Genomic DNA, 21,094 nt, shown 5'->3' on the forward strand with positions numbered 1-21,094 from the left:
TTAATGGTTTAAAATAAAATAAGAAAAGTCTAGTTATTTCCATGCAGTGTCCAGAAAGAGGTGTTGTTCAGCTTGTAGGGCAGCACAACTGCTTCCACCCACCTCCATCATCATCATCATCATCATCATATGAAATAACTTTTTGTCACAACAAAAAATAGTGGCTGGTAAAATATTTGATTGGCTGGTAAAACACAGACAAATTTTTTAATTTCCACCCCTGATCATGACTAGGAGAAAGTCACTTGTCAGAGACTTAAAATTCCTTTGTTACTAGTCACAGGTTTTGATTTGAGATATCCAAAATTAAAAATTAAATCCTGAATATAAGAAAATAAATACAATTGAGAATAAAAACATTTTAATTTCTAAACTCATTATTAGCGATATCCAGTACTCACTGGGTAAAAAGCAATTCCAGACATCAGTAATAGGAATAACAGCAAGCGACAACGGAAGGACAAATATCTACAATAAAAGGTTTCTTTTCTGTTAAAAATTTAATGGGATGCTAAATTAAACAGGTGAGCATTATTTTATTAGCATTAATACTAGTTTAGATTTTATTTCCAGTACTGACTTGTAAGAATGTCATTTTGAGTAGAAAGAACTGCTATGACTCATAAGAAAAAAAGAGATTTGAGTTTTGTTTGATTATATGTTACAACGGCCTGCCATAATAACTGACGTCTTCGTGGCTTATCACGACTGTTGGAGACTAGCTGGCGACTCAAAATGGCGAGAAAGCTGATCTTTTTTTTTAAATGACGGCCTACTCTGTGGCTATTTTGGAATAAATTTTGTCATACATTTCATTTGGAACAAGTTAAAAATTCAAACGTCAAGGCTGCGAGTCTGTGTGGCTAAATTGAAAAAAATGAGAACCCCCAACTAACGTTTTGAGACCTATTTGAGACTCTCGAGCGAAAGCCGCTTGCAAATTTGTCTCCAACTAGTCGCAGGCCACCGATACTACCCCAAATGACAGGGCACTACTATGACCATCGAAATATAATACAGCCCTCCCTAAAAAAAGTTTGGCTTCTACTTAGAGAAACGGGAGAAGGCGGAGGCGCTCCGTCCATCTTCGCGTCGATGACCCGTTACCCGCTTTCCAAGATCCCGTTGCTGTTCTCGCCCGTTCCCGCGAGAGTTGGAGGAAACTCCAGCCACCAGTTGCTGACACGCTCCAGAGTAGTAGCGTGACGGCAAACTCCATTAAACCCGTGGCACTCGTTAACTCATATGCGCGGCGTTCGCAGAGAAAAACGCGGAAAACACTTTATTATTATTATTTAAAAAAAAAAAGCACAAACACGCCGTAAAATGCCGACGCGCACGTGAGCGGCAGTGACTCGCGTGATGCAGAGAAACGGCCTGATGTTTACGTGGAGTCGCCTTGTAATTGGTTGGGGGTTGGTTAGAAAACACACTAAGAAAATTATAATATTAATAAAAACATAAGAAAAACAAAATGGTATTTGTAGCTTTTATCTAAACTCGATTCTGTCTGAAAGTAACAAGAAGAACATGTTAAACAAAAAGCATTCATTTCACAGCTGCAAAAACATGAGAACTTTTTTCTTTTTTTTCTTAAATCAACTTACCCTGTTTCCGCTTCTTAGAACTAATGGAAGTTCAGTCCTGAATCACACTTTGAGGTTTTCCCACTTCAGCCAAGAGATATTAAAAATATATATAAATATATATGCAAACCCTCTCCCTCTCTGTCACTGGCATTAAAAACTGCTGGAAGTTTCCTGCTGCATTCTCAGCTGATAAGTCTGAACTGTTCTGCACAGCTTTACCCAAGATCTGCTCCTTGTGTCTGAGGAATGAGGCTGAGGGAGGAGGAGGAGGAGGAGGTGGCGGTGGAGGGGGGCGGGGTGCCACTGGAGTTACTCCCAAAAATTACCCTGAGCTGTCCTGCACAGTTACACCACAGACAGGGCTGCAGAACACTCTGNTGGGGGTGGGGGGAGTGAGGGGTGGGTGGGTTTGTTTATTTCCGTATATTCTGCTGCCAACACTGGTGGTTCACCAATTTACTTCACAATAACCAAAATATCACGCTCATTCCTCCGCTCCTCTAAGTTTTCGAAGCAGCAGCAAGCAGACAGGGAGCTCGATGTTCTGCTGGAACAAATTTCGCAGACCGTTCTGAGAGGCTGGGAGAAAACAAGAAGCATAAACAGTGGAGTGCTTTCAGGGCCAAAGCAGTCACTCGCAGGGGTTTGGTTCGCTCTCAGCTTATTTTGAAAGCAGCAGCATGTTTCTGCACAATTTCACGCTCAGAAAGTGTGTTGTGAAGGACTCTCAGCTACCACCATGTCAAAATTGAGCACAATATTTAATCTGTAAAATTGTGTTTACCTGTGTCGGTTAGCTGTGGCCACCATCTTGACTCCAAAAAGTTGAGCTGTTGCAGCTCTACATCCAGTGATTACTTTCTGAACGTTTCATTAAAACGCATACAGTGGTTCAAGTTTCGCCAACAGACGAGGTTGATAAAGTTAAGCAGATCTTGTGTAACAAGACGCACTTGGAGTACACGTTGTGAGTGATTCTCAGCTTCTACCACACCAAATTTTAGAGCGATTCATAAAACTGAGTTATAGTCATTGTGTTCAAGGGTAGTTGGCTGTAGCAGCCATCTTGAACTGGGTTGATTTTTAAAAGTTAATCATTTGCAGAGGCACGTCAAATGGTTACATTCTGCAAGTTTGTCCATGGATTCATGAGATATTTTTGTAATTGGCACACAAACAGACAAAACCCTTTTGAGTACCTTTGCTGGCTGGTTTTTAAAGAGTCAGATCCCTTTTTGTGAGAAAAATGCAAAGTAAACTTTGAAAACTTGCTGGGAGCAGGCCCCGTCTCATTGTGGTTGATTATCTGGACGTTGTGGAATTTTGTTATTGTTCTCCGATGCCCTCCCACTCCAAGGACCTCTTTCTCCCCTCCCCTAATCAGGTGGAAATGTTTTCCACAGTTGTGGCAGCTGCACCGGAGGCCACCAGTAAATCATGTGTATCTGCAGTTGAGATTTAAAAGTATGGCACTACAAATAATTTTAACCCACATTGTCAATCAAACACGTTTATTTAGTGGTCAGAACAGGATACTTATTGTAACAAGCAGATTCTGAGAGCAGAGACAGGTTATAGTACTTCAGTTTGTAATCATGAACCTCGTTTAGAGGAAACGTTGCATTTTTATTCTTCCACTAGATGGAGGTGTTGGACAGGACTGAGCCAAAAACATGGTTCGACACCTTTAAAGAGAACACCAGATTGCCAGGAAACAAAAAGAGGAAGTGGTGAAGTATGACAAGCAGAGCTGCACGAAAACAAAAAAGGCTGTGTTCATTCCTGCAAGAAGAAAAAAGTTGTTAGCTGTGTTTTGCAGCGGTTTTCATTCAGGGACAAATCTGTTTTCATCTGACAGCAAACAGCTTAACATTTACCTGTATACCAGATGTCTGTCGATTCAGAACCAGCATCTCTACAGGCCACTGCAGGGCAAGAAAACCGTAGTTAGTAGAAATTACAGGTAATTCTTCTGAATATAGTCTACAAAAGGCAGCACATGCAAGAACAGGATGGGGGGGGGGGGGGGGGGNTGTCAAAATTATTCAATCGTTTCAGATTAATGGCTGTTGTTTCAGTAAAACGTGTTTGGAAATTTGTGTGTGTGTGTGTGTGGGGGGGGGTGTAATTCTTGTTCTTTAAACTGATAAAACTTTGAGCAAAAAAAGAAATGGAGGAAACTAAAAAAGGTCTGACTAGAGACTAGGACCCAACAAAACTGAAGACAAGTTCTTAAATTAATATTGCACCCTGATGAGTCTTAAGTGTCTTTGGATGACAAACAGAGATTGGATTGCAAGCTTGGTAGCGTTTGATGGCCATGCCTGTCAGCTTCACCTGCATTTTAATCAGTAATTACCATAGGGGATTCTCTGGCATTTCTTAATTAAATTGAGCCAAATGCAATTAAAAACCACACTTCTATTCCTTTAAAAGGGCTCTGCGGAGTCCTTGTGTCGCTCGTGCTGTTAAGAGTGACTGCTCGAATGGTCATAGCACCGTCCCGTCTTTCACTGATCTGTGCTTGATTTGTTTTAATGGTCAAATGGAATTTGCATTACAAGAGATCTGTACTTTAACAAATGAGAATGGATAAGCAGGTGGCATTGTTGGATCTTAAAGTAGTCAAGAAACCCTGTAATGTAAATATGTTGCATTGGACAGAGCATTGAGGCCTTGTCCACAGAGAAATGCAGTTTTCCAAAAAAAACAAAACACTGCCAATGTGAAGACGCAAGGCTGAAACAAGCTTGTGTATTCACATTATAAACAAACACAATCCTTGGACAGGCCTTAAATCTTAGTTCACAATGCTCACCATCTAGAGAAGTCTCCAGCGCTCCAGGAGTTGAAAACCACCAACACGTCATCAGTGATTTTCCCATCTGCTGTCTTCATGTCGTCTTTGGAGTCATCGTTGTAGTTACCACAGGTGCCACACATTTTACCGGACAGATTAGAGTCAATAGTGACAGTAACCTCCCGTGAAATGGAGTAGGTGACCTGCACAGCTGATTGCCCTTCGATGATCACACTTCTGTCTGAGATTTGGACCGACAGCTCGTTTGTCACATTGCTGGGAAGTAACACCTTCCTGCCATTTATCTAAAAAGGAAATATATATATAATTTATTAACAAAAAAACAACTTAAAACATGAACTTTTTCCAATTAGATACTTCTAAACTCCTCACCCAGGCCTCATGTTGGCTGTTCACAGTCACCGTGGTGGACTTGAAGAACACGTACACTGCTGCAACAGCGATGGGTTCCTTCCTGCTGCAGATCCTGACGTCCACAACAACACGGAACCACTGCTTGGAGCTTTCGTCGCACACAGACGCCAACTCCATTGCCCCCTGTGTTTTAACTGTTCCGGACATGCCGTCAAAGGAGCTGAGTATGCCACCCGGGCTGACGCTGCAGTGGGCCTGTTTGATGTGACAACCTCTGACCCCGTCTCTTACGTCACAGACCTCTCCACTGGCACAGGACAGCTTATCACACTTCACCAGCCCTGAGGCCTGGCACACGCAGTAAGAGTTGCAGTCTTTGTCCACCAGTGCTTGACCAACCTGTAGCAGTTTGTAGAAATAGAAGTCAGCACGTAATTATTGGATGTGCATTTATAAACTGTTTTTGAAGTCAACCCAATAGATGGCTACCACAAATGGGAAAAATAAAACAAACAAATCACTAACACTGTCAAATATACAGATAGAGCTAAAATCTTGCAGTAGCTAGAAGCTAAATCATGTAAAACCTTTATAAAACTTTGTCCTGCAAGTTTGTGGATGAAAAGCAGTTTTATTATTGGTCTTAAAACAAGACATCAGTGAAATCTTTACCGTCAGATATCTGCCGTCGTGCACACACCCACAGTTTTCAAGAGGAACACACTGGATGCCATCAAAAACAAAGCCGGCATCGCATTGGCATCCTTCAAAGCACCTTTCCGTGCAGGTAACTTGTTGAATGAAGCTGGCACACGTCCCAGTACAGGTGTCAGCACACACTTCATAGTGACTGTGCAGAGGGCAGGCAGCAGCTGCAGTGGGACAAAATTTGCATTTTGAACACAAGTGCAGGAAACTTGTACAAAATACAATGAAAATGCTGCCGTGTGAAACCTACGGCAGAAGGAGTTGCTCCTCCACGACTGGATTTGAATTCCTTCACCCTGGCAGGCCAGTCCGTAGGCCTGCACACTGTCACACAGGGTGTTCTTGTCGCCATCCGTAGCACAAACATCAAACACACAATGAGACACGTATGCTGCTGGGTCGATTTTACTGTGGCAGGCTTTGAAAGGCCCGTTAGGTGCACCAATAATGCCACAGAAGTCAGGCCTCCCATACAGAGTGGCCTTGGCCTGATCACACTCTGGACACTCTCCTCCACAGCCGCCACACACATACCCAGGCAGGTCCAGCACCCACGCCTTCCCAAACTCGTCAACATTGTTAGTCTGCCTGCCTCCTGGAAGTGCGAAATCGTCACCACTTCTCTTGTTGTAGTCGCCACAAAGACCACACATCCGATCCTGATATGTAGAAGGAACGATCACCTCCACGTAATACACTGCGTCATAGAGGACGTTGAGTCCGAAGTCTGTTCGGACTATTATGTTGCGACCTTCTTGTGTAACTGTGAGACGGCCCTCCTCCAGGGAGAGAGGGAGGTTGAGCAGCTCGTCGTTCACCTGAAAGACAAAAAATAGGAGAACATGATTGTGAGAACTTGTGAGGAAATCATGAACATGCAATTGGATGAAACTGTTGAACTCACAAGGACTTTCCATGGCACTCGCTGCTTGATGTAAATCACATAACCATAGACTGTGACTGCAATAGACTTGGTCACAGCCACTCTGCCATTGCCATACTTTTCGTTACCCTGAGTGACTGTAAAAGATGGGAGCTGCCCTTCGTCGTCATTGCACACTTTGGCCAGAACATACACACAGGTGCCCTGGAAATCAAACCTCCTTCCATCGAAGGAGATGTAATGTGGATCACCAGAAGCCACGCACTTTCCTTCCCCCTCTGGGTGGCATCCTTTCACACCATTCACGAGCTTACAAACTTCTCCTTGACGACATTTGTCCTTCTGGCAGGTTATAGCCCCGTTCTCTCCACAAGTGCATTTCTCCATGCACTTGTCTTCAGGGTAGAATAAATCATTTTGCTTGTAGTACTGGCCATTGTAGGAGCATCCACACTCTCTCACAGGCACGCAGATATCTCCACTCAGCAGATAGCCTTGGTCACATTCACAGGCTTCTACACAGGGCCTTTGGCAGGTGTCGAGGGAGGCTAAATTTGCACAGGTTAATGGGCAGCCCGTTGCACACAAGTTGTAATGGCTATTAGCGGGACAAACCATGGCTGTGGGATAAGATAGAAACAAATTAAAGATTACATCGGCATTCCTAAATTCATCTCAGGTTATTTGCATGCCAAAGTTTTAAAGAAGAGTTGTGTTATTTGTTAGCACTCTATGTAGAGGGATGACTCAGCCACTACCATACCAAATTTAAGCTGAACTGTGAAGCTGACAGATATTTGTGTTTGCTAAAGTCAACTAGCTGTGTTGGTCAACTTGATTTGGGTTGTCTTTAAAAAGGTTAATTAGTTGTAGATGTACATCCAGTTAAAGAGACTTTAAAGAGTTTCAAAATCTTTTCACTGGCGCATGAGATAATTTGCAAACAGACCCGAACACCATGACATCACCACCTGTTTTGTGGAGATAATGAACTGCAATTCAAAACACTGTAAACAAAGTTAAACTCACGGCAGAATGATTTTGTTCTCCAGGATTGTATAGTGACTCCTCTGCTTTGACAGGCAGACACGTACACCTCCACAGCGTCACACACAGACCCTTGATGCCCGTGGTATTGACAGACATCATATACGCAGTCCTCCATGTAAGGAGCAGGGTCAACCAGATTGTGACAGTCTCTGAAAGGCCCTGCTTTGTCAACAATGATGCCACAGTACTTTGTCGCCTCATACACTTTCTTCTGGGAGTCTGAGCACGCCTGGCACCACGGCCCCTGGCAGACTGATGAACAGCCTGGTGTGAGGGCCACCTGCCAGCTCTCCCCCAGCTTGGCTCCATCAGAGGCAGGTTTGCCATTCTGCATGGTCAGGTCATCTTGAGCATTCCCGTTGTAGTTGCCACACAGGCCGCAGACTGCGCCCTGGTAGCTGCTGGGCAGAGTGACTCTCACCCTGCTCTGCCAGTCAAAGCTCACAGTAATTCCAGCTGCCGTCTCCACTACAGCTGTGCGGCCACTCCGAAACACTACCAGCTCATTATTATAATCCAGAGGCAATGAAGCGAGCTGCTCGTTGAGCTAGAGAGCAGAGAATGAGGGAAGTATTTTTAGAAGATTATGAATTTAATAATTTTGCTGGCCTCACTAATCCATTCTAATGTGCAGTTAAATCTAATCTCAATTAAGACTGCCTGGATTTAATTTTTAATTTGCAATTTAAAATGTATACAACAGAAGATGTGGAATGGCAAAATTAGCACAGTCACAAAAGAAAAGATCAACGCATTTAAATCAGGTTGAAAGAATCTGTCCCATTTTTCTTTTCAGTGATATGAGAAGCTGTCCTAGTTTTCATCTTTCTATAGATGTCCTTCAAAAGCAGATTAGTCTTTGCTGCTTTACCCATACCTCCATATTAATACTTACCAAGACCTTGTAGGGGTATTCTCTGCTGATGACAAGAGTGGCACCATAAATGGAAATCTTGACAGTCTTTGTGTAGGACACAGCCTTGTTTCCTCGGTTGTCATTCTGCACAGTCACCTTGAATGGCACCAGCCCAGATTTTTCAGTGCACAGACCAGTCAGCTGATAAACACATGTACCTTGAAAGTCGAACTTGCGGCCATCCAAAGTATGATAGTGTGGGTCGCCCGAGGCCGTGCATGTGGCGTAGCTGATTGGTCGGCAAGCACGCTCCCCATCCACTACGGTGCATTTCTCATTAGCAGAGCAGGAGGCCTCGCGGCACGTCACCATGCCCAGAGTTGTGTCGCAGACGCACAGGCGACCGCAAGCCTCATCAGCCCAGAACTGCTGGCCTGGCTTGTAGTAGCGGCCCTGATAAGAGCAGCCACACGTCTTAGCAGGCACACAGTCGCCAGCGCTGAGAACGTAACCGCTGTCACACACGCAGGCCTCCATACATTCGCCGCTGCACTTCTGGTTATCCTCAGGGAACGGGCAGGATGGCTGGCAAGGGTTGGCACAGTCTTCATAGTGGCTGTTGCGCTGACAGTTCATTGCTGGATGTAAATAAAATGTTGACAGGCATTAATTAAAGGACAATGTGAATATTTAATCTGAAGCAGAATAGTTTCTGAAATACTTACGACAGCCAAATGTCTTTCTCCAGTTTCTGATTATTACTCCTTGCTCACGACACTGTTCACTATAGGAGGCCAGTGCCTGGCACAGCATTTTTTTGTCCCCTTTATTGAAACACATGTCATACACACAGCTGTTCATGAAGGCCTGGGGCTCCAGTTTTCCATTACACCTCCCAAATACGTTATTGGTCTTTGCTGTCAGAGCCCCACAGAAAGCCTGGGTCTCATAGAGTTTCCTATCATTATCGTCACAGGTCGGACAGTTTCTTTCACATGTGTCCCAGCATGGATAGTCCCTGTCCTGATTGGGCGTTTGCCAGCTCTTGGCCCATTCTATCACTGAGGAGCTGGCATTACCAGCAGGATTCTGGAGTTCATCACCTTTGTTGCCATTGAAATTGCCACAGAGGCCGCAGACACTGCCGAAGTAGCTGCTGGGAAGCTGGATGACCAGATGCCAGTTGTAATTGTAAGAGACTACCAGGCCAAAATCTGTCACAACCTCTGCAGTGGGTCCTTTTTGAAGCACAGATACTTCTCCATCATCAAATATTACAGGAAGATTCACCAGCTCCCCATCCACCTGGGAAGCACAGATCAAAACAGTTTAAATATTGCGCACACTGAAATATGCCAAACAGGAGGCTAAAATATTACCGTGACTCGTCCGACTTGATTCTTTCGGATTGTGATCGTGTACCCGTACACAAGCACATCAACCTCCCTGACATAAGAAACGGCTGTGTTTCCTCTGTTTTCATTCCTCTCAGTGACAGAAAATGGGGTAAGACCATCCAGGTTCCCGCAAGTCTTTGAGATGACGTACTTGCAGGTTCCCTGGAAGTCAAAGTTTAGACCATCGAATGTGTGGAAGTGGGGGTCACCCCAGGCCCAGCAGGTGCCGGTGTACTTAGGGATGCACACAGCCTCACCCTTCTCTACACGACACGTTTCTTGAACACGACAGTTGGCAGCTTTGCAGGGGTCTGCAAAAGAAATTTTAATAATTACAGAAAAAAGATATTTCAATTTATGAGGTCAGTATGTACAAATGTATAGAGTGCCTTGCCTGTGTCGTAGCATGCCCTAATGCCATTCTTGACCATGCATTTGGTGCTTGCGAGACAGGTGTGTTTTTCACAAGTGAGGCCTGCTGGATTACAGGTGCACTTTGTGTTGCAATCCTCCTCATATATGACTTCACCAGGCTGGTGACAAAGAATAAATTGATAAAAATTTACCATACAGAAAGAAGAACAAAAAGGTTCAGTAATTTCACAAATATCTAATATTTTCAACTGAATTAAAGGCCTTGCATTCTTTAAAGAATATCATTTTGCCCACCACTCCGGTTTCCTCCCACAGACCGAAAACATGTATGTTATGTTAATTGATGGCTCTAAAATTGTCCCTAGGTGTGAGGGAGAGTGTGAATGGTTGTTTGTCTCGTTTGTCTATATGTGGCCCTGCGGTGGACTTTCGACCTGTCCAGGGTGTCCCCCGCCTCTCGCACAGTGACTGCTGGAGATAGGCACCAGCTACCCGCGACCCGGAATGGAGAAGCGGGTAAAGAAAATGGATGGATGGATATTGCCCTCTACCGTATGGACATTTAAACTAAAATCTTATGTTGAAAAGTGAAGTTCTAACAGACACCTTGGGCATGAATGTTTGTTGATTGGACAAATGTGCAAAAACATTGTCTTTTGCTTTAGGAAGCAAGCAATAGGCATTTAAAAAAAATAAAAAATAAAAAATTGCACCATCGTGGAAGAAACACCATAAACAGAGAAGCTGAAATTGTACCTTGTATGTTTTTCCTTTATCATAGCAGCCACATTCAGTTTCTTTGACACATGTTTGTCCATTGAACAGGAAACCTGCGTCACATTCACAGCCTTCTGTACAGCCAGTGGGGCAGTTCACCAGCTCCATGAGGCCGGGGCAGGGTGCAGCACAGGTTTCGGCACACACCTCATAGTGACTGTTGGAGGGGCATTTCATGGCTATTGTACAGTCACAAGAAAAATATAAAGTGAGAAAGCAGCTTTTTAAAAAAACTATTATTCAATAAATTAAAAAGATCTGATTAAAAAACTTACGACAGAAAGATGGAGTCCTCCAGCTGTTGACATCCACTCCTGCCATGTGACAGTTAAAGGCATAAGCTGCTACGCTGTCACAGAGCACATCTCCATCTCCGTTGGAAGCGCACAGATCAAACACGCAGTCGTCAAAGTATGGCTGTGGGCTGAGCTTACTGTGACAGCCTGCAAATGGACCTTTAGGTGCTGTTAGAATACCGCAGTAGGTGGGCTTGGAGAAAACAGCTTTGTGAGCTGGGTCACAGTCGGGACAGTTATTCCCTTGGCAGCCGTTTTCACACACCACATTAGGAATGGTGACCTTCCATGATGTCCCAAAAGTGTTGACATTGTTGGTGAGTTTACGGTTGGACATCTGGAAGTCGTCTTTACTGTCCCCGTTGAAGTTGCCGCACAGGCCGCAAACATTTTCACGGTAGTTGCCGGGCACGGTGACAGTCACAAGATAGACCAAGTCGTAGGTAACAATCAGGTTAAAATCAGTTTCGATAACATAATTTCTGCCCTCTTTATAAACTTGAATTGCTCCCTTATTAAGATTCACAGGAAGGTTGTGAAACACTCCATTTACCTGAATGAAATTAGAGGTTTTATGTAAAATTGAACAAACAAACAAAAACAACAACAACAAAAAAAAGCATTCATGTGAAGGTTATTTTACCAAAAGTTGTCACTCACCAGCACTCCTTGCATTTTTGTCCTCATCATCAGAGTGAAACCATAGACCTCCACTGCAACCAGCCTGGTGACTGAAACACTTTTCCTCCCCCTCATTCGGTCCCACTGCACATTCTCTACCTGAATAGAAAAGGCCTCCAGGTGGGTACCTTCTAGCCCACAGCTTTTAGACAGAGTGTAGGTGCAAGTGCCCTGGAAGTCAAATTTCTGTCCATCATATGAGGTGTAATGGGGGTCACCTGAGGCCTGGCACACCCCTTTACCAACAGGGTGACATTTCTGGACTCCGTTTTCTAGCTTGCACTTCTCATTAGGGCCACACGTGAGCTTCTTGCATTCAACCTGAGAAAATGCACATGAGATGAGCAAATTATCTTCCATTCAGGCTTCTATATAGATCAGTCGACATTTTCTTTGTTTACCTCTCCGTCCTGTGTGCACTTGCACTCCTCCTGACACTGCCCGCTGGGATAAAACACTTCGCCGACACGGTAATAGCGGTCGTCGTACATGCAGCCGCATTGTGAGAAAGGGACACAGAGGTCCCCACTGAGAATAAAACCTTCATCGCAGGTACAACCCTCCTGACAAAGAGCCTCACAACCCTCAGGAGGAGCCAGACTATTGCATGTTGCAAAACAGGCAGTTGCACAGACTTCATAGTGGCTGTTAATGGGACATTTCACAGCTGCACACAAGGGACAAAATTCAATAAATCATTTACTGGACACTTTACAAGCAAAAATGACAAATACACACAAGGATGTGCATCAACTACTGTAACTGGTTACTGTTTATTTCGTTGCCCTAAAAAGAGTATTTAAATTTAATACACTACTCACCACAGAACTGACTGGTCCTCCAGCTGTACACTGTGGCCCCCGCTCCTTGGCAGGCAGATGTGTATGATGTAATAGCCTGACACAGCACATCCTTTCTGCCGTTATACAGGCACACATCATAGACACAGTCTTCAAAATAACCGGCTGGATCAATCTTGGCATGGCACTCACGGAAAGGCCCTTTGGGGTCACGGATTATGCCACAAAAGTCTTCCTTTTCGTACTGAATCTTTTTGGTAATGTCACAGCTGGGACACACCCCTTTACAGCCTCCAACACAGCCTGGGATCTCTGCCACTTGCCAGCTGGTACCAAATTCTGTGGGCTTGACAGGTTTGTCACCATTCTTTGGAGTCAGATCATCCTGGGGTACGTCGTTATAGTTACCACAGAGGCCACAGACTGCTCCCTTGTAGCTGCTAGGCAGTGTTACAAACACAGCGTTTTCCCAGTTGAAAGTGACTTTCAGGCCAAAATCTGTGGTAAGAACAGCATACCAGCCACTCTTACGCACAGATATCTGCCCCTCGCTAAGATTGATAGGCAGGTTGACCAGCTCATCATTTACCTGAAGGAGAGAACTCAGTGGCAGTCACAAAGATTCAAAGAAGAATTTAAGTCATATGCTAAAATGTTATAAATCTTACCATAATCAAGCCTTTGTGTGTCTTTGTTATGACAATGCTGATGGAGTACACCTTGATCTCGACAAGTTTAGTGTAGGAAACCCCCCTGTTGGCCCGGTGCTCATTCTGCACATGGACTTCAAAGGGTACCAACTCAGGGTCCTGGGTGCAGAGTGCAGCAAGTTGGTACACACATGTGCCCTGGAAGTCAAACTTCTTCCCATCTAAGGACACATAATGTGGATCGCCGGTGGCCTGGCAGGTACTGAAGGATATTGACTGGCATTTTCTGATGCCGTTGACCACCTTGCATTGCTGATTTTTTCCACAGCTTTTATTTTGGCACTCTATGCGTTTGCTTCTGGGGTCACATTTACACCACTGAGTACAGCTCTGGTCAGCCCAGAACGCCTCCCCTGCAGGAATGTATCGACCCTCATAAGTACAACCACACTTGGCAGCAGGCACACACTTATCTCCGCTTAAAACAAAGCCATTATTGCAGGTACAGGACTCCACACAGGAGCGTTTGCATTTAGAAGGAGCATTAGGATCAGAACAAGTGGCAGGGCAGGCATTTCCACAGAGCTCATAGTGACTGTTGGCAGGACATACAGCAGCTGGAGGAGGAATTAAAAAAATAAAAAATAAATAAAATAAAGCAGGCTGAAATTTACTTCAACAATAAATGACATTTACATGAGTTGATTTAAGTTATGTTACTTACTGCATTTTGCCAACTTCCTCCAGTCTTGAACCTGGACTCCAGCATCCTGACAGGCATCAGTGTAAGCCTCCAGGGCTTTGCAGAGAAACTTTCGAAGACCGTCTCCCATGCATAAGTCATATTTACAGCTCTCCATGTATGCTTGTGGGTCAACAACTGAATGACACTTTATGAATGGACCGTTTTCTTTTGTGATGAGCCCACAAAATGTGTCACCCTCATACTTCTTCAGTAACTTGCTATCACAGCTGTCACAGCCAGCTACACAGTCATTTGTGCAATGAGGATTTGTCCCCACCCCTGGAACCTTCCAGCTGCTCCCAAAGGCCACAACCCCAGCTACTTGAGTTCCAGAGGGTGTGGCAAAATCATCATTAGGGTTGCCATTGAAGTTACCACAGAGTCCACAGGTCTTACCAGCGTAACTGTTGGACAGAGCGACTACAAGATTGTGATCCCAGTCGTAACGAACTGTGAGACCAAAACTGGCTGCTATAACGGCAGAGCGACCGCTCTGAAACATATTTAGTTTGCCATTGTTCAAAACAATTGGCAAACTCCACAAAGTATTGTCGACCTGCAGAAATAAAAAAAACATGATTTTTATATTTTACACAAATGAGCAAGGATAAAAATTCAGTTAACTGTAACACATGTTTAACACTTACCCTCACACGACTATTCTCAGACCGAACTACTGTGATTGTGAGGTCGTACAACTTTATGATGACCTGGCCAACGTATGACACTCTGCGGCTGCCTCGGTTTTCATTCAGAGCTAGGACTTCGAAGGCTGGAAGACTGTTATCCCCACAGTTTTTAGCGATGACATAAGCACAGGTGCCCATAAAGTCAAAGCGTTTTCCATCAAAAGTGTAGTAGTGAGGATCCCCCATGGCCCAGCAGGTGCCAAATTTTGGTTTGGAGACACAGGAAGGATTCCCATCGTTCATTTCACACACCTCATTAGGACTGCAGGTGATACTGCTGCAGGACAGAGATCCACCTCCTGACCAAACAATGTACAGTTAAAACCCACAAAGGTGTTTATTTATATGAAATGTTTGTGTTTAGGAACTATGCATCTTACCTTGCTGTGTACAGTGTCCTGCAGCACCATAGCCATTCATCTGACTGACTCCTATGCTGTAAAGACCAAAGCTGGAACCAGAGGACACAGTGTGAATGCCACTGCCAGAGGCTCGTTTGTAGGACATCTCTGCCCAGGAGAAGTCCGTCCCTACAACGTTTTTCCACTGAACATCTTTTGGCAGATTTCCACTGTCCAAGCGTAATGATAGGATTGCACTGGTTTTTGCCACAATCAGAGCTTTATTATCAAAGCCATCAATGCCTCCCAGGGAGTAGGAAGAGCAGAAGCGGTCTGTGGGCATGATTGTCAATAAAAAGGGGTCATAGTAATTGAAAAGGCCATTCCTGGCCCCATTGAAGAGCAGGAGAACCTGGATGCCATGATCAGACTGAATAAACAAAGTTTCAGGATCATGGTATTGGAGCTCCTTTACCTGCCCCCTGGAGAGGCTGAAATCATATTTACGATTGCCATGGTTGACAGTGACTCGGGTGGGCTGGGAGGCCTGGAGGTACACGCTGTCATATGTCTTCTGGAAGCTCAGAGGGACCACAATGAAGCTGGTTCCCCAGATCCTTGCTGGCAGGAGCTGCTCATAAACGTGGTTGCACTTCGAGAAATGCCAAGTACATGTGTGGCCAGTAAACACGGTGACAGGAAGCTGGGAGGAAACTCTAGTCCCCGACAGGTCATTCTTGCTCTGGAGTTGCAAGCTCTCATAGGGCTCCAGATCAATTTCCAATTTACTGCCTTTGTTATAGACACTACCCTGGAACGTGATTGACCCTTCTGGGAATATCTCCACCTTGTTGTTGTCTTTTCCGTTGGTCACAGCAAACTCTTTATCGGCGCCATAGGGGGTTCCAGGAGGAGTGATGATGAAGAACTCTGTACCCCACTCTGTGGTTGGATACACCACAGAGGTGTCCGTTGTGTACAGCTTGTAGCTGACAGATGTCACGGACACATCTGCTGATGCTTCGACACGCACTGTGTTGGGAGACTTCCCGGTGTTGTACATCTCAACAGCAGTCGGGACGCTGATGGCGACCCCTTCGCCAGCCTTCAGAGTTTTGTCTACTTTGAACTTCAGGGAAGGCACCTGCACGGTCACTTCAGTATTGGCTTGAACAGCTGTGATGTACAGCTGAAAACTAGGGCTATCATAGTGAGGTGCATAGTTCTGCATAAATGATACGGCAAACTCCCTTCCTACCCAGCCAGTGCTGGATGGACCTGAGATGAGAAGTGAAACATAGGACATTCAAGGATTTTTTTTTTTCTTTTAAAAAAGGGCACAAAAAAAAAAAAGAGTTGACAATCTTCAGAAGTTTTGAAAATGCTGAAATTATGTGGGAAAAAACAAAAACAAACAAACAAAACAACAACAACAAAGAAACTTGCTCCATTTGTGTCAGAAAGAGCTACAGATAGACAATTTAAAAAAAAGTCCAAGAATTCTTGAATAGCACAAAATAAAAAAAGATGAGACCATTTCAAAAAGAAAGGAATGAATTCTAGCCTATAATGATTTCTTTGCGCCCCCCCCCCTTTACCCCATTTAAAAAATTTATTTATTTATTTATTTATTACTTTTTCTCTTAATTAAAATAGTGTTACATCTCTAGCAGCACCCACTAAGCCACATGCAAAATTCAGCAGTGGAATTTTTAAATTTAATTTTTTAATTTAAATTGAATGATTTCCATAATTGCACAAATTAACTACAGATTTCTCAGAACTTATCAGCAAAACTCAAAATCAACAACAACAACAAAAAAAAAAACTCTACTTACAACTCAGTAAAGCCCCCACCACACAAAACAGCAACAGGTTCCCCATGGCTGTAAAAGAAAAAAAGTTTAAAAATATCAATTTAAAAATGTAATTTAAATAATGCAAATATAATCATTTGAACAGGATGCACAAACTCGAACAACTGTTCTCACCTATTAAGTGGTAATGTGAGAAGTTTTGTTTTTACTGTACCATCCTTTTATACATTCACAGGGAGGAAAAAAAAAAGGGGGGGGGGGGAAGCTGCATAGTCCAATAGTACCCTTCCTCTAAAACAAATACAGGCAGAACTTGGCAACAAATTTGAGGTCCTGCTGGATATTGACATAGGTGTGAACCTTAATACAAAAACTACATACGTGGAATCAAACATTTATGTTTTACTTTAAATCAACACACCCTGGAACAAATACATGTTATTGTAGGGAAATGTTACCTCGCCTATTTTTTTTGTTAATGACTAGAAGCATATGTAGGAACAAATGGGTTATTAAAAATCTGCGTACACACACACAAGAAGTCTGGAGAATATAAAATGGTAAGTTCATTTAACTTGAACCTGGTTTATCGCTCTTAGTCTGCAAAGATTCTTATGCTATTAAATATTCACCACTAGTCAGATACAGATTAATCTGTTAATTGAGACTGAGTTTTAATTGTATATTACGGTGTAACCAGACAGTATTATTCAAAGACAAGATGTGATAAAAACAAAAAGTACAAAGTTTTTTTCAAAGTTACTTGAATAGATATGACACTTAAATTATTAGGCTGCATTCTTAAAAAAATCACTACATGTAAAACATTTCTTTAAATATAGTAAAATTAGATGTAAAAAAAATGCCAGCTTCCACTAAGACCTGCCTTTCTTCCGTACCTTTATGCAAATTCTGAAGGGACAGTTCAGATATTTTGATGCGGGACTGTGTAGAAAGGTTAAGCTTATATGTTGGTTGAACAGCCTCAGTTTGAAGAAAGCTTTGACCAGAATGAAAAGCCAACGCTAGTCTGAGAGGGATCAAGAAGAGCATGGATTGCTGCAGTCAACTCTCCCACCCACACACCTCTAATTTCACATCAATTTTTGCAAATGCCTGTTTATAAACCTTTACATTTCCATCAGTTATTCCAGCAGATATGATTCTTTTGCCCAAAGTGCACCAGACTGCACCAAGAGCTGTAACTTGCTGCTACTATGTACTTACAGAACCATAGACCTTTGTAAGTAACCTTATTGCAACATTGACAATATTTATAAAATTACATATGCATGAACCTGGAGTTGTTTTAAGATGGCAGGGGGCTGGAAAGATCAGATTTAGTGATGCATCTCTTTAGTCCCGTCTCTGCTCAGACTAGCAATTTGCTCAATCTGGTCAGAATGAGTCTCCTTTTCTTCAAATTGATGTTTTAAAGAACTACAAACAGGTAAGATATTTGTTCATGACCCTTCAACAAACCACCCCTATAAGAGAGATGGCAAGTTTATTTCTTCTTTGTTTAAATCCTTTAGTTTTTAGATACTCTTCTGCCACTTGTGGTTTTATTTTTTGGACTTGAGCCCAGTTATTCAAAAAGCAGGTGCATCTCGCTGCAAAATGTACTTTTCACACTGTGTGCTTTAAGCCGTCGCATGCTTTTCAGGTGTGTCATGTGTCAAGCTTGCAAAACAGGTCGGTAATCCTCGAGACGTGATGCATCAAATATTAAGCCAACTTTTGTGTAGCATGACAGTAGATGGGCTAAACGGGTGGATTCTGTTGGCTTTGTGTGCCACTTGAAGAACAGCAGCATGTAAACGAGGGCGCAATCATAATGTGCAATGGAGAGAAAGTCAATATGACCGGGCTTAGAAAGAGTTTGCATCGCAGTGTTTTCTTTATTAAGGATTAAAACCCTCAAATATTTATCTGGTGTTCCTTGAGGCAAGGGCAGGGCCTGTTTAAAGTTTTTACACACTGGATTTAGACAAAGGTGTGCCCTCGTTTTGGTTTTTGTTAGAACTACTTCACAGATGAGAGATTGTTATATTTTATTAGCTACACGAGCCTACTTGGAACGAGGGCTGCTCATATTTGGCACAGCGAGGTCAAGGTTCGAGTTGAAACGAGTCACAAATGCCACGTTTCCTGCCAGAGTTTGAGCAAGATCTTGTCGAGTTGTAGCCGTTTTTAGTCAAACCTTGAAAACAATATGCAAAATCTCATTTGATAGAGAAATATCCAAGCATGTTTTGCCAAAGGAACATCAAATCTTAGCCCAATGTGTTTATATACGAGACAGAACTGGGTTAGCAATTTCTGTGTTTGCTAATATTGATTAGCTGTGGCACCAGTCCTGAACTGGATTGATGCCAAGAGTTAATCAGTTGGAGGTACAGCCAATAATTTCCTGAACGTTTTATGAAAATCCATCCAGACACTGGCAGAAGCCTCATCTGCCTTTCAGTGGTGAGCAATAAATATTAAGGAATATATTATTCATAATTAGTGACATACCTGCAAAGCCACAGAAAAAAAAAAATTCACAACTTATTTTAAAAATAATCTTCAAACACATACCAATTAGTGAGAGCTACCGTTGACCCGTTTTGGGAAGAATCAGGAGCTGCCTGAATGGTGCAAATTGAGCCAATTAAGTTTTTTTTTCCCTCCTTTTTAAATGGGCCACACAATTTGCCTTAACGACTGTAACCATGGTAACATCAATCTCCACCTTCCAGCTCTGACTCCAACAAAGCCTCCCTTCCCTCCAGGGTTCACCATGAACTCCACATTGTCCCGTCTGACATCACGACACGAATGATTCACCGCTGAGACGACGAAATGAGGAGCTATCCGAGTGACATCAAATTCGTAAATTTGACCGACAACTGTGACACTGAAGCACAATACCCATTAAGGAGGTTTAAATAGCTTTATTAAAAACGAGAAGGCCTCAGTTTCTTGCTGCGTTATTGCACACTGCCAAAAAGATAATGTTTTTTTGCCTGCGCGAGTGCGTTCATTTGTCTGTAACGTTAGCAACATCTCATGAGTCACTGAACAGATTTTAACGAATCGTTAACTAAAAAAAAAGAAACCTACAACTGATTAAGTTTGAGTCAACCCAACTCAAGGTGGCCACCACAGCTAATGACCATTCAGTCATTTTTGTGTAGGTTATGCTTTGAATATTTTAAAAATTTGGTGTGGCAACAGCTGAGCATCATTCACAACATAAGATGCTCTGAGATATGATCAAAGTTCAAACTATTTTTTAATTTAATTTTTTTTATTGTCCCAGCATATGATCTTAGTCTATAATGCTGGCATCAAAGGTGGTGAGTGATGGGCCTGTAATTTAATTAATTTTTATCTTGAGAAATTAGCATGAGCCCCCCCCAGCATTACCTGGCTCTGTCATTAATTCATTTCTGATGTGTGCTGAAATATTTCATTTCGTTTATTACCATTAAAATTCAAAATGTTTTAAATGGATTTTACATGATTGCTACCTTGCATAAAATTACCATAAAAGCCTGAAAAACCAACAAGTACACCCTCGAGTACTTTCCCTTTTTTCCCCCTCCTTTGTTAAGGCTCAGTGGTTTAAATTTAAAAAAAAAAAAAAAAAAAAAAAAAAAAAAAATCACCTAATGAGTAGACCATCTGATTCATGCACCCAGAACAGAGTCAACCCTCCTGCAAGCATAAATCCTATTTTTATGAAGGCCCTATAATTTTAAAATTTATTGCTGGTAATAATTCTGCAGTATGTTTTAAATAAATATTAGATATCATGATCTCAGTCATTTAAATGATTAATTAGCCATCATTAAAAAAAAAGGCACAGTGGCAAACTGTTTTGTCTAACTAAATGAATTCTCCTGGCTTAAAATTACATAAAACTTATTTTTTTCCCTGAACGCATTTAGGTTTTTCCTATGTGGTTCTTTTTCCTCCCATGCTACGGTATTAGTTAATCCCAAGTTAGCTGTAAATATGAGTCAAATCTGGTCTAGAGAAGGGCTGAACGGTTATAAAATATTCAAACGCTCATCATTCTTTGAGACAGCCCACGACTTTCTACGAGCTGCAATAGAGGATTTTATTTATTTTTTTGGTCAAAAGAGATTAGTATTTTACAGATATGAAGCCCAAAAGTGCAGTTACCAGCTCAGAATTATGAAGGTTTCTTCTCAAAACCATGAATATATTAGAATACAGGAGTTAAAAAAACAAAAACGCCACACACACACACT

At 42.7% G+C, this 21,094-nt stretch overlaps 2 protein-coding genes across 3 annotated transcripts in view; both read right to left on the reverse strand.

Annotated features, from left to right (window-relative positions):
- LOC108241909 (FXYD domain-containing ion transport regulator 6-like) overlaps positions 1–1,857 on the reverse strand; it is an 11,488-nt gene extending 9,631 nt beyond the window's left edge. The window contains exon 1 of one of the 2 annotated variants that reach the window (XM_017426397.3): positions 1,608–1,857. The gene's annotated coding sequence lies outside the window, so the exon portion shown is untranslated. The remainder of the gene's footprint in view (positions 1–1,607) is intronic. The other variant, XM_017426398.3, reaches the window with a different exon arrangement.
- A 1,226-nt stretch (positions 1,858–3,083) lies between these two features.
- On the reverse strand, positions 3,084–16,898 carry LOC108242007 (IgGFc-binding protein). The gene is made up of 22 exons (XM_017426556.3): positions 16,851–16,898; positions 15,052–16,290; positions 14,630–14,970; positions 13,962–14,538; positions 13,256–13,854; positions 12,609–13,176; positions 12,189–12,454; positions 11,767–12,108; positions 11,086–11,659; positions 10,790–10,989; positions 10,053–10,191; positions 9,641–9,969; positions 8,987–9,566; positions 8,301–8,899; positions 7,385–7,952; positions 6,377–6,975; positions 5,723–6,290; positions 5,437–5,636; positions 4,783–5,163; positions 4,408–4,694; positions 3,467–3,514; positions 3,084–3,371 (listed from the first exon to the last, which is right to left on the reverse strand). The coding sequence occupies exons 1-21, from the start codon at positions 16,894–16,896 to the stop codon at positions 3,505–3,507; spliced, it is 9,012 nt and encodes a 3,003-aa protein (XP_017282045.2). The 5' UTR covers positions 16,897–16,898; the 3' UTR covers positions 3,084–3,371; positions 3,467–3,504.
- Positions 16,899–21,094: the final 4,196 nt, after the last annotated feature.

Source organism: Kryptolebias marmoratus, linkage group LG16 (assembly GCF_001649575.2).
Source record: "Kryptolebias marmoratus isolate JLee-2015 linkage group LG16, ASM164957v2, whole genome shotgun sequence".
In the NCBI taxonomy this organism is placed as follows: domain Eukaryota; kingdom Metazoa; phylum Chordata; class Actinopteri; order Cyprinodontiformes; family Rivulidae; genus Kryptolebias; species Kryptolebias marmoratus.